At 38.9% G+C, this 15,820-nt stretch overlaps 1 protein-coding gene across 2 annotated transcripts in view; it reads right to left on the reverse strand.

Annotated features, from left to right (window-relative positions):
- Nucleotides 1-4,437: 4,437 nt before the first annotated feature.
- ADAM32 (ADAM metallopeptidase domain 32) overlaps nt 4,438-15,820 on the reverse strand; it is a 177,831-nt gene continuing 166,448 nt past the window's right edge. The window contains exons 21-24 of one of the 2 annotated variants that reach the window (XM_081220688.1): nt 11,967-12,005; nt 8,020-8,058; nt 5,950-5,988; nt 4,438-5,164 (exon numbers count right to left, since the gene is read on the reverse strand). In XM_081220688.1, the coding sequence (XP_081076814.1) occupies nt 4,938-5,164; nt 5,950-5,988; nt 8,020-8,058; nt 11,967-12,005 (344 nt within the window). In that variant the 3' untranslated portion in view covers nt 4,438-4,937. Of the gene's footprint in view, nt 5,165-5,949; nt 5,989-8,019; nt 8,059-11,966; nt 12,006-15,820 lie in introns of those variants that run through there. The other variant, XR_014014083.1, reaches the window with a different exon arrangement.

A 15,820-nucleotide genomic window follows, 5' to 3' on the forward strand; every position in this document is an offset into this window, starting at 1 on the left:
CCCAACAGCGACGCCCGTTGCGCTGAGTGAGGGCGGAGCGCGGGAGCGAGACGCACGCCAGCAGGGGGCGCACGGGAGGCCGCGCGGGGAAAGCGCCGGAAGGAAAAATCCGGCGGAGCGCTCGGCGGCGGCGGGCGCGCGCCCAGCGTGCCGCGGGTGGGCCGGTAGGGCGGGGGGAAAACTTTCGGTCCCTGGTTAAGGAAGGAAAAGCCGCGCGAGTTCCAGTTCTCAGATGAAGCGGGTGCCTAGTTTTGTTTGCGTCTTTTTCTTAGGCCGGCGGTTTTTGAAGTAATTTTTAATCCCAGTGAAGAGAAGGAGCAAGGATGAAAATGCTCAAGTTACCGACAGCAAACAAGGTTCTTCCTAGTACATTACTTACCGCAGGAGGCGGCAAAATGCGTTTATTTGCAAAGACTGGTGCAAACACGGTGGCTTCTCTACATTTCATGGTTGGATATGCCATTGCTCGAAAGCCATGGAATGCAGAAGACCCCGTATACGATCCTTGTCCGAATATAGACTCTTACAAAAGATCTTCCTTAGTACCCTAAGTTATTGTTGCCACACTCTGTGTAATCCTGCAGCCCCTAGTTTTTACGTGTTTACCTAGCCCTTTGTACGTTCTACCTCTATTAGGAGCAAGAACAGTTTGATTTCTTGACGTCTGTAGGCGTTCTTCCCTTCGCAGATCCTAGCCCACATCACATTAAATACATTAAAATACAGCCATACTCGATCCTGACTATAAGTTTGCTTTAACAAATGTTGAAATCATGTCTATAAATTCACTTTGAAATTGCTTGGCTGTCCCGAAAAACCAAGAGAAGTTATTAGCAGAATAGAACAGTAACAAATAATCTTTAAAAAGAATCAAGTAGCAAGAAATAAAGTCACAAGTGCTGGAATAAATAGTAGAATGTATACTTATTGCTTTGTGGATTAGCAGTTTGGAATATCCGATTGACAGACTCTCCCAGGAAGGAACAAAAAAGGATTTTTAAACATAGAAAATACCAAGATAAAATTAAGAGATAAGGAGAATAGAAGTAGACTTGTTAATAGCATTTTCCAGAAAGAGAAAAATTAAAATAATTAGGAGGAAATATTTAAAGGGATAATGGGGAAAGTTTCTCTTAACTTGAAAAATAAGAGAATGACTTTAGAAAGGACCCAAGTGTTAAAAACTGGGCTTTGAAGGAAAAACAAATCTGAAATTTTAAATGACAGGAAAGATTCTGAAATCGTCCAGAGGAAAAGAACAAAGCACCTATCAAGGGACAAGAGTCAGATTGACATTAACAGCCATACTAGATGCATGAAATCAGTGGGTCATTAAAGTGTTGACTTCCAAACAGCTAAGGATGGCAGTCGCACTAAGCCAGCCTCTTGCACACACTTTTAGAGGAGGGCCAAAGAATTAAGTGGGCATCACTGAAGACAGTACTCTTGGAATTTACCTGGACTCTACAGCTAAAATCAGACCTGCTTCTCACAGACCCCTATTACTTGTGTGTGCTTAATAATGTGGCTGACTTATCTGGCATTCTAATGGTGGAGAACTGTGACTTTACCATTGAACTGGTCAAATATTTCTACACTTGAGTTTCTGACAGTTCCGTCACTATTGAAAAACTAATTTCCTCTGTGGATACCCACCAGATTTCTAGTGTACATTAACACGGGACAATGCTGTTGGTGTGCATGCAAAGCCTATAGCTTCTCTGACACATCAAACACCCTGAAAACAAATAAGTGTGTGCTTAAAATGGACACAAAAAAAGGATATTGCCTTTGTATGAATCCAAGCTAAAGCAGTGTAAGAATATCTTTAAGAAACTCATGACTGTGGAGTTAGCTACAAAGTAGCTCTTGCCCAAGGTACCTAATGTTCCTATTGGCACTGCCTGTCACTTGCAGAGAGATTGCAGTGGGTCACTCACTCACCTAATCATTAAGGAAAAAGTATATTTTCACTTGAGCTAATTCTTATTTGGGGGGGGTATAGTTGTTTTCCAATGTTGTGTTAGTTTCTAGTGTACACGAAGTGGAGTTCCCTGTGCTACACAGCAGGTTCTCATTAATTATCTATTTTATCCACAGTAGTGTATATATGTCAATCCCAATCTCCCAATTCATTCCACCACCCCCATTCCCCCTCTTGGTGTCCATATGTTTATTCTTTACATCTGTGTCTCTATTTCTGCCATTTACAGGCAACTCTGCAGGAGCTACATTATCCTTGATTCCATAGTACCTGTTCAGAAAACACATTTTTGCACCTGCTCTCTAGCTTTCACATGGTATATCGATGTCTGAGGTTGGTAAGGCTGGACCAAGGGTCTAGACAGCTCAGCTGGGTTCAGGAAACTATTCCACAAGCCAATAAACTGGAGAAGGAAATTTTCAAATGTAGTGGCTGGAAAAGCCACAACTCTTCTCTTCAAATCTTCCTGGAGCTGACCTACTGCAAGTAGTTGTCACTCTGGCTGAAATGTGTTGTATTATAGCCATGCACTAGCCGCTTATATTATTGATTGTGAAATATCCTTTCATTGGGATCCACAGAGCGACATGCAACAAAATAAAGAAGACATAAATAAGTGGAAATATCCCATTTTCGTGAATTGGAAGATTTATTACTGTTAAGATCAATACTACCCCAAAGCTTTCTACTAGCTAAATGCAGGCATTATCCCAATGACATTTTTTGCAGAAATTAAAAAACCCATCCTAAAATTCATTCGGAATCCCAAGAAGCCCAAATACCCAAAACAATCAAAGAAAAACATGCAGGTATCACAGAAGTTATTTCTGCTCATTCAAGCTTTCAGTAGTATATTTTTCAAAGAGAACAACCTGTAGTACAAGACAGAGTGAAGTCAGTCAAAAAGAGAAAAACAAATACCATACGCTAACACATATATATGGAATCTGAAAAAAAAAAAAAGGTTCTGAAGAACCTAGGGGCAGGACAGGAATAAGACGCAGATGTAGAGAATGGACTTGAGGACATGGGGAGGGGGTAGGGTATGTTGGGACGAAGTGAGAGAATGGCATGGACATATATACACTACCAAATGTCAAACAGATAGCTAGTGGGAAGCAGCCACATAGCACAGGGAGATCAGCTCAGTGCTTTGTGTCCACCTAGAGGGGTGGGATAGGGAGGGTGGGAGGGAGATGCAAGAGGGAGGAGATATGGGGATATATGTATATGTAAAGCTGATTCACTTTGTCATACAGCAGAAACTAACACACCATTGTAAAGCAATTATACTCCAATAAAGATGTTAAAAAAATAAAAACACTGTCTGACTGGATTTTTTTTAAAGTACAAGATCTAACTGTATGTTGTTTATGTCAGATACATCTTAAATATAAAAAAGATATATTGGAAGAAAAAGGACGAAGAAAGATATCCCATGCAATGACTGACTATAAAAAAGCTGGCATGCTTTATTAATATCAGAAAAGGTAGAATTCAGGCCTAAGAGTATTACTAGAGATGAAAAAGAGAATTGTATATGATAAAGGGTCAGGAAAACATAACAGTCCTAAAGATACATGCATTAAAGTATAACTTCAAAATACATGAAACACAAATAATATACCTAAAACAAATGACATATCAACAAAAATAATTGGCAACTTTAACACACCTCCCTCAGGAAATGATAGAATAAGGAGAAAAAATTAAGATTTTAAAAAGTGTTAATAAGCCTAACTTGACATTTATATATTTGACAACTACAAAATGCACATTTTTAGTGCACATGGAACATTCACCAAAATAGACCATAGGGTGGATCATAAGCAAAACAATAATTTCAAAGTATTGAAATTATGCAGGTATTTTCTCTGATCATGACTGAATTAACTAAAAATCAGTAAGATTAAACTGAAAATATCCAAATATTTGGAAATGAAACAACACACTTCTAAGTAACCCATAATTCTGAGATCAGACTAAAAATTAGAAAATATTTTGACCTGAAGAATAATGAAAATACAACACATCAAAATTTGTGAAACGACGCTAAAGAGATTCATAGAGCAAATATATACCTTTAAATGAAGTAGAAAAGGTTTAAAATCAAGGATCTGAACTTTCACCTCGAGAAGCTAGGAAACGAGCAAATTAAAAAAGGCATAAATCAATGAAACAGAAAACAGAGATGCAATAGAGTATCACCATGGTCAGGAACGAAGAGGGGACATAACTTTGGATCCTACAGACATTGAAAAGGATATTATGAACAACTTTATGTCAAAAGATTGACCATTAAATGAAATAAACTCCTTTAACAATACAACTTGTGAAAAAAATATCACAAGAATGGAAAATCTAAATAGTCCATTATCTGTTAAAGAAATTGAATCCATAATTTAGAATCTTCCCACAAAGAAAACTCTAGCTTCATTGATGATTTTGGCCAAATATTTAATTGAAAAACTGAGCAATTTTATACACTCTCTGAGAAAATGGAAAATGAGAGATATTTTTCCCAACTCGATTTATCGATCTTCATACCAAACTCTGATAAGGGATTAATTAATCTTTGCCCCTGAGACCGAAACCCAAGCTCTCTGGGTCCTTCTGCCTTCTGGGATTCACCCTGCAGGTCACCCAGCCGAGGGGCAAGAGAAAGGTGGTAAGCAGAGGGAGAGGCCTGGAAGGTAAAGCACAGTCCCCAGAAGGAGCACAGCTTCCCTGAGAAGCCCTGGTTCTGTGGTTGTGGGGAGGGTGAGGTGGTCAAATGGCTGTATTCACTGAGATCTGCATGCAGCCAGCCAAGTCCAGTGAGAAGGACCCGGAGGAGGAACACAGTCCACGCCCAGATCCTTTCCTGAGTGAGAGCAGTTGATGCAGAACCCCAGCATCTGGGGCCCCAGGCAGTAAATCCGAGTGGGTGGTAGAGAGAGCTGTGGAGAAGAGCTCAGGGAGTCAGTGGGAGTTGAGACTGACTATCTGCAGTCAAGGGCCCTGAAATGACAAAACTGCGCCTCAGGGGTGGAGGAAGAAATAAAAACAGACGCTCCTGCAAATTGGTCCATCTTGGTTTATTGCTTCCTTCAGCTGTGACCAGGGGAGAAAAGGCTGCATTTTCATTTCTCAATGAGATCGCCAGTAATATCCATTGCCTTCTGAAGGAATTATTAGTTACTGTGGAAGAGAACAAAGACACATGTGCTTAGGTACTTAGGTATAATAAATAAATTACCTTCCACTGCAAAACATACAGTTGGCATACTGCCAAGTGAAAAATTCATACGGAAAGAAAAGAATTCTAGGAAGAATCTTTACAATTTTGCTTGTGAAATTATTTAGCTGTGAGTAACTTATTTACTAGCAATTGTGATTTCTGGGAAACCATTGTATTTAATCAGAAGTACTTGCAAATGAGAAAATCTAATATTTTTTCCACATGCAGTGAAGTGTTCTTGAATGTAACAAGTCAAATCTTTGCATGTTTTTAGAAACTTAAATACATATCAATTTTACTTTTTCCATATCTTGGAGCCAGTCATTTTAAAATTTTTTCATATGGTAAACAGTGTTTTGGTTTGGGCACTTGGAAACTCATAGGCCTTAAGCATTTTGCCTACAGTGCCTACTGGATAAAGTGGCTTGATTATGAATTCATTTAAAAGACTAATTTACATATCATATATCTTATTAGAGTCAACTCTAATTCCATTCTGTCCACAAGAGCAAGTTCCCAACAAACTTAAGAGAATTTTACTAAACTGAGGAAAAAAGACTAAAGTCTTTAAAAAATGATTTAAATACTCATTAATAACAAGATTAGTAAAGATTAAAACATTATTTTTGGTGCAGTACTTTATGAATTCATCTAACCAATAAATATTTAGGAATTAGTTGTGGATTATAAATTTCATTTTAATTTAAAGCAAGTTATTTTAAGAGATATTTCCTAATGTACTTGCCTACTGTTAAGTGTTTCACTGCTTTTCTGTGACTTGGAGCTAAATAAATAAGGAAATAATGTTTTTATCACGATACACTACAGTCTGACAAAGATATATTTTTATGGCAGTTTCTTCTTCTTTCCCTTCAAAATTGTGGTAAAAAAGAAATATCTGCCACATTTCTATTTTTATACTCATTATTACCAGAAGTCAAAATCAAGTTCTTCAGTCTCTTTTCCATTTTTATATCCATAGATTTCTTATTTCTGATCCCCCAACCAAAAGAATGAAAAAGAATACATTGAAGACAAATTAGTTGAGTTTAATTGACAAAGAAGGTAATATAGGTAGTAAGATTAGGGAGAGAATTCAGTGATAAGAGTGGCATAATTTTACTCCTCCTATCCTTTCCCTACCTCTGCTATTTTATATCTTCAAAATTTATACTAGATTTTTCCTACTATTCTGACCACGAAACTCCCCTATTTAATATAGTTAGTTCTTCCCAAACCAATAAAGGGATTTGTATATATAGATTTGTGAGTCTACTGGATACATAACCCATCGTATTTCTGGCTTTAAAAAATTTTTTTGTCGTGGTAGTGTTTACCCAAGGAGTTGGTTCTACCAACATCTCCCACTGGCTTTCGAAATGTTTAAAACAGGGAAAAAAGGAAAATATAATGGGTGCTATAACAGTAAAGCAGAGCAACTACGTCTGCCTAGCTTATTAAATTTAAAAGAAATAATAATCCAAGAATGCTTTTTTTTGGTATATGCTAAACACAAGCTAGACTTATGGGTTAACACTCCAGATTACACTCTTCAAATGCAATATATATTGTCCTATGGATGATGACTATACCTCAATCTTGAAAACCACTTCTAGAAGAGGATGACTGTGCAAATGACATACTCTATAATGAGAGATAATGTGAGGGGACAACTGGAGTAGTTATAACGTCAATTATGTGTGTATATGAAGTTCAAGATGTATGTGATGTTCATTCACTAAGCAAGTATTTATTGAGCATTTACTCTGCTAGGTGCTAACTACAAATTAGTTCGCAAAATACACATGGTCGTTATCCTCAAGCAATTTCAGGGTGTATCGGCAAAGTAATGCTTTATTTAGGTAAGCAGAAGTTTGGAAGTATTAGAGTGTTTGAGCACTATATCACAAATCCCTTGGTAATGGTGACAGAGTGGAGGCAATAAAGAAAATCAGCTTTTTTCTTCATACTTTGGAGAAAATAATATCTATAAAAAGGTAATAATGTTAGTAAACATATAAAAACAACAGAATAAAGGATAGAGAAATGCCAATAGCTTCCCAAATGGTGGGGGTGACTTCATCAGGAACGACAGAAGCTATATAATGTAGTGGGGTGTAGCCTGAAAACTTAACCTGTGGGTATGAAGGATATTCTGGAATATCAGTGGATTGAAAGTAACTAAAAGAAGACACTTTAAGGAAAAACGCCAGGCAGGACAAGAAAACCAAAACTCTACAAGGGAGAAAAGAAGATTAGCAAATCAGTATGTATTAGATGACTTCAGAAGGATCACAAGGCCACATGGGAAACTGAAAACTCAGAGAACCCTTATTAACACAATTGAGGGCTGTTGGACTGAGGTGGGCAATGTGGAAAACGTAGAATTTTAGTGTGTTTATGATAACTGTCTCTTAGATAAACTCCTCCTGATTGGGGTAATAATTCACTCAATTGTTCATATTGAGTTTGTGGGTATAAATGTAATCTAAACAAAAAAGTAATATTTCCCTTTGTATTTCATCATAAAACATGCAAAAATGCTCTATGAGTTAGTTTCACAAAATAATTATAAATATCTTGTCTCTCATTAGACAACTAGTTTTTCCCTGTGTCTCAAAAGAGTATGCAATCAATAAAAATTTAATAAACTGAAGAAAATTAATACTCATTCCCAGAATGGAAAATTTTAATACGTTGTTTTTAGTGTAGGACTTTATCAATTGTGGCTGCTCAAAAAATATTAAACAATCTTTTGTTCATTCTTATTTTCAACATATACTTACTTATAAGAAACATGTCTTATGTCGCTTATGTGCTGGTATTTGTTTGGTCACTACTTTCTGAACTCGATCTAAATAAAAATAAAAACGTCCAAAAGTTAATACTAAGAAACCTGCCTACTTTAAGAATGAAGATCAAGCCATTTCATACCAAAACTAACTCTTTTAACACCTGGGACAGGAAAATAAGTAGCAGTCTTATTTACCCAACACCAAGTGCAACACATAGTGAAAAATTTAAATCCTCCAGTGGGGAAACGTATCAAGACAGCAGAGATGCATTTTTTTCTTTATCACCTCTAAGCACAGTATATAAGTTTGATTCTGAATGCCTAAATTTGGCCTTCCAGTTACAAGTTAGCTTTTTATTTGTTAACAAGTAAATTGCTACATTTTGCAAATTAACATTCACATTTACTTCTGGGCAAACTAGCAGACTTAACTGACAGAATAAGTTCCCCTTTCTATTCCACAAGGAAAGTTTCCCGTTTCTACTCTGCAGAAAAGCTGAAGATAATAGCGCAAAAATTTAATACCAAACTGAGATTGACAGCCAGAAAAGGCTCTTTGTCTGTCAGTAAAAAATGAAGACACTAGAAATTCAGAGAGAAAACAGAAGCAAAAGCTGAATGACTACAAGGGACTCTGAATTACTTGTACCCTAAGGGATATGATTTTAATAACCCTAGCTTGGTAGGAGTTTAGGGTACAGATATTTAGATGTTAGAAAGCTAGAGTGAAGCCCAAGCCTGGTAGTCTTGAATGGAGTTAACAAAAGGTATGGCCACTGGGAATGCAATAGGCAAATTTTCTCAGCCATGTGGATGGAAAAGGATCACCTAGAGTTGCAGGACCCCAGACCTCCACCATCTATAGAGGCAGGACCACAATTCCTCAATTTCATTACCCACAAATTTGAACTAGCAAGCATAGAAAATATTAAAACATTCATGCCCCAAGACAGGGAAAGCTGAAACATTTCCCTCTTCCTAACGTATGCCTCTACAACTTGGGGTGTGCAGAGTTCCCATGAGAACAATCATTGTCCCTGAGGATGAGCTTACAAGTCTAAATTACAAACAACTGTGTGTTAAGTGCCCACAGGCACAGCACAGCAGAACAAAAAATTCACATATTGAGATCGATGGATAATATAAAAAACCTTTAATAGAAACATTAAGGATCTCCACAGAGATTCAGGTGGAAGTAATGCAAGAAAAGGATAGCTGTTAAGAGAATGGGTGATTTGGGAACTAATATGAGGGAATCAGTGCCAGAGAGAGACATGAAAAAGCACAGCATATGAACAGCCCAGTTAACAACTATGGAGGATAAAGTGAGAAGACTCTCCCAAATATAGTCATTTCAGAAGCAGAAAAGATAAAGAATGGAAAAGAGGCGATAATTAAAGAAATAATGACTGATTGTTTTCCCAGAATTAATGACCTGAATGCTGGTATCTAAATACTATATGGAATCCAGAGCAGTGTAAATAAAAACAAATTCTATCAGAACATATCATAATAAAATAACAAAACATTCAGGACAAAGAGGAAATCTTAGAAGTCACTTAGAGTAAACACATTAATTGAAAGGGAATAAATAAGTGAATCAGACTGTCAGCTGAGGTCTCATCAATGCCAGTCAGTGTCACATTACAGCAACACAATACTTTAAAAGAGCTGGGGAAAGTGACTCCCAACCACAAGTCTGTAACCATCTAAGTTGCCTTTCAAAGATGAGTGTGAAAAAGACATGTTCAGACATTTAACATCAAATGCTTATAATCACAGAAACTAAAACTAAAAGGGGTGTACTTCAGGAGAAAGGAAATTGGAATCAAAATGAAAAAAAAAACGGATTCAAGAATCAATAGTGGGAGTTCCCTGGCAGTCCAGTGGATGGGACTCAGTGTTTTCACTGCTGTGGCCCAGGTTCAGTCCCTGGATGGGGATCTAAGATCCCACAAGCCATGCAGTGCAGCCAAAAATCTAAAATAAATAAATAAAATAAAATCCAGGGTTAAATAGCATTTAAAAAAAAGAATAGTGACCAAAGCAATTGGTAAATATGTTGTTAAACCCTAGTAAGTATTCATTTAATATAAAATGATAATAATAATAATAATAACTGACAAATGGAGGGGGAGTTGTGTAGGTGATCTAATAGCCTTCTGTTGTTTAGAAGAAGACTGAAAATATTGAATTTTAGATATTTAAAAAATTAATTAGACCTAAAGTGGTACTAATATAACATATACTGGGATTCATCCCACCTCCCTGCCTTCTTTGACCTCAACAGTCTTTCCCACTGACTTTCTACCAGAAAAAGATTATTCCAAAAATAAATGACCTGAAAACTACAGTGGATGTTATGTTAGTAAAACATAGCAGTAGAGTCAAGTGACATTCTTTAAATATAAATGAATAAAATTATCCTAAAAATATTTCCCTGGTATATACCAAGCCTGAAGGCTAGACCAGTGGATTAACATTCCAAATTATACTACTCTAGTTGAAATGTGCATTTACCTATGGGTAATTCTATCATCCCTTACCCAGTGTAGGTGAATTAATATCCTAGGAGAGATGAATTATGTTGACAAGGTTTCAGGATGAGAGATAATATAATAAGAGAGGGAGAAAAGGGTGCAGTTATAATATTATAGATACATAGATTGTGTGTGTGTGTGTGTGTGTGTATTTGTCTATGTACCTTTGTGTTTGTGGATTTTTTTTTTGGTCTGGTTGCCTGTGTGTGGAAAAGATTAAGTAATCATGCATTCATTCAACAAATATTTATTGAGCACTTACCATAAACCAAGGACTCTGCTACATGCTGGCTATACAGTGCTATCCTCTACGATAACAGAGTTTAATAAGACATACATCCAAGGTGAGGAAAAAGTAACTGTGTTTGAGGACCATAAGATAACTCCCTGATACTGAGAGGACATAATAATGAAAATCAATTTTTTTTAGTTTGGTGACAGTAACTCATGACTCCATAAGTGTCACTAAAAGGAGAAGATCATAATGTCAAAAGAGAGATAAAGGACAAGAAAAGCAGGCATTGTAATAGAAGAGGAAGACCTCTTCTGGAATAAAAGAAATTAAACAACCCTGTTGTGCAGCCTAGACAGCTTACTCTGTAGATTTGGGTGTGTCTGCTAAGTGTACTTTGGAGGGACCTAGGTAGAATAACACCATCCAAAATTGTTGGATATAGAAAACTAAACAATTATTGTATTATTATACAGACACATTCACCTTTCAGGAAATGGAAGGAGACCTAATTAAAACTACTTTGTAATCCTGAAAGGCTATGGAACACACAGAATTGTTATTCCTGTACAATCTTTTTCTTCAGCAAATTTTTCCTACGTGACCAGGGTAAGCCCTCATTCAGTTGTTCATGAGCATACATATTGGATTTCTAGAGTCTCCAATTAAAGAAGTAAACTTCCCCATTTATGAGTTAGCACCATAAACATTTCACCAATCATTTATTCCTTTGTTTCTCCAGAATAAACTCCCAACATACATTAACAAACTGAAGAAAAGAAGACACTGATTTATTTAGACAAATACTCACTACTTAACTAAGTTGGCAAATACTAAGAGGAATTTTTTTGTGTGTAGTACCTTATCAATTGTTGCTGCTCAATTAATACTTAGCAATTACTTGTTGATTATCAATTTGTTCATCTTATTTTTTATTTTTTTTTTTTTTGCGGTATGTGGGCCTCTCACTGTTGTGGCCTCTCCCGTTGCGGAGCACAGGCTCCGGACGCACAGGCCCAGCGGCCATGGCTCACGGGCCCAGCCGCTCCGCGGCATGTGGGATCTTCCCGGACCGGGGCACGAACCCGTGTCCCCTGCATCGGCAGGCGGACTCTCAACCACTGCGCCACCAGGGAAGCCCTCATCTTATTTTTTAACACATACTTATTTTAAGAAATCTTTTCTAATTTACTTACCTGACAGTATCTTTTTGGCTACTACTTTCTGATGTGGACCTAAAATGCAAGTGAAAATAATGCTTCTAAGTTAACACTTTAAAAAAAGTGTGCCTCCATAACAAATGAACGTCAGACCATTTTGTAACCTGTATTAATGCTTTTATACCACTAATCACCACTAATGCATCATTTCAAAAGATTACTAAGTTACCGTATGCAAATAAGTAACATTTTTATTTACCAGTATACCATGTCCATAGAGAACATAAATGTCAAGTTCTCAAACGAGGAGAAGGAAAACAGATTTGTCACTTCCCAGCTCAATATATGCTTAATTTTGAATTCCTGATTCTGGTCTTTAGGTTCTAACCTAATGTTTTATCCACTAGTAAACAAATTACTGCAGACTGGGCTGACAGGGTAATTTCCACCTCCTATTTGACACACAGAGAAATAGTGAAAAAAATAACACAAAATGCTAATGAAAATTTAAGGGAAGGAAGCAACATTTCTAATGATAGTCTGAAAAAAAAAGAGGATATAGAAAGCACGAAAGGTAAATAGGAACTAAAGCTGAATGACCCTAGAGGTCGGGGAATCAGTTAGGGAGTGGAGCCCACCTGGAAAACTGGAGCTGACCACCTCCTCTAACCTTGGAAGCCATGAAAGGCCATACCACCCACTAAGTGGGGATAGTATTTTCATGAGTCTTAGAGATGCTGCAGGGAGACTGCTTCAGAAGTATAGATGGAAACGGATCATCTAGAGACACAGGAAACTTAGGTGCTTAAAATGCTTTAGGGATATGGATGGGAAAAAAACATTAAATACAGAAAGAGGAATCTTAAGCCTTTACTGTACAGGTTCAGGATATTAATTCATGTTTCCTATGAATTCTAGATCTCCATGTGTAACAAACACCTCAAAAGTTTATGACTGGGAGGGGGAGTCTGGGGGAGAATGGATGCATGTATATGTCTGGCTGAGTCACTTTGTTGTGCACCTGAAACTATCACAACATTGTGAATTGGCTATACTCCAATACAAAATTAAAAGCTTTTGTAAAAAGTTTATGACTTAGGAGGATAAAACAAAATAATCTTGACAAGGATGATTCTACAAAGCAGGATATACAGAATTCTCATGAGACAATCATTGCTGCTTAAGATGGCCTTACAATCAAATAAAAAAGCCAGTAAGAGGTAATGTCCACCTCTTACAGAGTAAACTAATGAATTCATACACTAACAATTATAGGTAACAGGAAAAACTTCAAAGAAAAGAATGTTTAGGGTTTCCATTCAGATCAATAAAGGAACAGAATTCATTAAACAAGTAATGACAGAATGAGACCGGCCAAGATGGCAGAATAAAGATATTGAGCTCACCTTCTCTCACACCAAAATCACAACTATTTGCAGAACAACCATAGATGAAAAAGACCAGAAGCTACATGAAAAGCTCTACAACTAAAGATATAAAGAAGGAACCACACGAAATGGGTAGGAGTGGCAGAGTCAAGACCCATACGTCCTGGATGGGTGATCCACAATAGGAAAATAATTACAATTGAAGAGGTCCTCCCCGAGGTGTGAGGTGTCCCACATCAGGATGCCCAGCACAGGAGTCCTGTGCTGGGAAGATGAGTCCCCAGAACATTTGCTGAAGGCTAATGGGGCTGTCTTTCGGGAGACCAGAGAGCTGTGGAAAATAGACTCCATTCTTAAAGGGCACACACAGAATCTCACACACTCCAGGACAGAAGCATGCAGGGCAGAAGCGGTGAGTTGAATGGAGCCTGGGTCAGACCCACCTGCTGATCTTGGAGAGTCTCCCGGAGAGGCAGGAGGCAACCGGAGTTCACCCTGGTGACACAGGCACTGACGGCAGCCATTTTGGGGAGCTCGTTCTACCTCGTGGACACCAGTACTGGCAAGTAGCCTTCTGGAATCCTCTTTCTAGCCTATTAGCCCCAGGACTAGTCCCATGCCCGCCCAACATTCTACAGGCACCAGTACTGGGACAACTCAGGGCAAGGAAATAATTGGGCAGGGACACAGCCTCACCCACCAGCAGACAGGCTGGCTTAAGACCCCCTGAGCCCACGGCCGCCCCTGGTTATGGCCCTGCCTACCAGAGCGTGCAGGGCCAGGCCCAAAACAGCAGTGCACCGGCACTAGACCCAGGACCCCCATGATTCTGCAGCCAGAGACCCTGGGACCCAGCTCGACTCCTAAGTAGGTGGGCACCAGCCCCAGAATCCATAATCCCACCTACGAGAGAGCCTGCTCTAGACTCAGGACCAGGCTCACCCACAGCAGGTGGACACCAGGCCCAGGACAAGTGCAGCCCCATAGCCTGTGCCCCCGCCCCAACTAGAAGGCCAATTCAAGCTTCTGGACACACTGGGCCCTGCAGCCAGCTGTGTCAGGATCTAGCCCCACCCACCAGTGGTCTGACACCAGCTCTGGGACCCCTGGGCACTGTGGGCAGGCCCCAGGATTAGCTTTGTCAGTGGGCCAACACTAGCCCCAGGAACCGGCTTCACTCACAGAGGGATTAGCAACATCTCCAGGATCTCCTAGACCCCAACTCCACCCACCAGTGAGCCAGCACTAGCCTCGGACCCCTGCAGGGTTTCACATCCATCTGTCTTGCGACCCAGCCCTGCCAACCAACAGACCACAGCTTCCACACAAGGCAAGGCCTGGCAACCAACCAGACCAGGGACCAGCCAAGCCTATAAAACCACTTACTGTAGCCAGCCTGCCACAACAGAAGGACCCACACAGCCCACATAGGGAGCACCCCTAGAGCACATAGCTCTGGTAATGAGCAGGGAGTGTGCTGCTGGGATACATAGGACATCTCCTACAAAAGGTCACTTCTTCAAGATTGGGAAACATAATCAACATACTAGATACATGGAAATCAAAATAGCAAGTTAGGTGAAATGAGACAACAGAGGAGCAGGTTCCAAAGGACAAAGATAAAACTCGTAAGAACTAAGTGAAATGGATACAGGCACTCTACCCAGGAAAGAATTTAAGGTAATGATCAAAAAGAGGATCAAAGAACTCAGGAGAAGAATGGATGAACAGAGTAAGAAGTTAGAAGTTTTTAACAAAGAGTCTGGAAAATATAAAGAACAACCAAACAGAGATGAAGAATATAACTGAAATGAAAAATACACTAGAAGGAATCAATAGTAGACTAAATGATACAGAGGAATAGATCAGTGAACTGGAAGAAAGAGTAGTGGAAATCACTGATGCTGAACATAAAAAAAAAAAGAAATGAGAACAGTTTAAGAGACCTTCAGGACAACATCAAGCATATTGACATTCACATGATAGAAGTCCCAGAAGGAGAAGACAGAGAGAAAGGAACAGAGAACATATTTGAAGACACAGTAGCTGAAAACTTCCCTGGAAGTAGACATCCAGGTACAGGAATTACAGACTGGGTGCTTAAACAGCAGACATCTGTTTCTTAAAATTCTGGAGGCTGGGGAGGTCCAAGAACAAGGTGTCAGCTCATTTGGTTCCTGGCGAGAACCTATTTCCTGGCTTGCAGGTGGCTGCTTTCTTGCTGTGTCTTCACATGGTGCAGAGAGAAAAGGAGCTCTGGTCTCTCTTCCTTGTCTTATAAGAACACTAATCCTGTCATGGGGACCCCACTTTCATGACCTCATCTAAACCTAATTTCAGCCCAAATGGCCCAACTCCTAATACCATCAGATTGGGGGATAGGGTTTTAACATGTGAATTTGGGAAGGGAGACATTCAGTCCATAAGACTACTTAAAAAATCATTCCAAAACTTAGTACCTCAAAACATTTATTATTAACTCTCTTGGTTCAGTGAGTTGTC

The sequence above is a fragment of the Mesoplodon bidens genome (assembly GCF_964165515.1).
Source record: "Mesoplodon bidens genome assembly, chromosome: 20".
Taxonomy (NCBI): Eukaryota; Metazoa; Chordata; class Mammalia; order Artiodactyla; family Ziphiidae; genus Mesoplodon; species Mesoplodon bidens.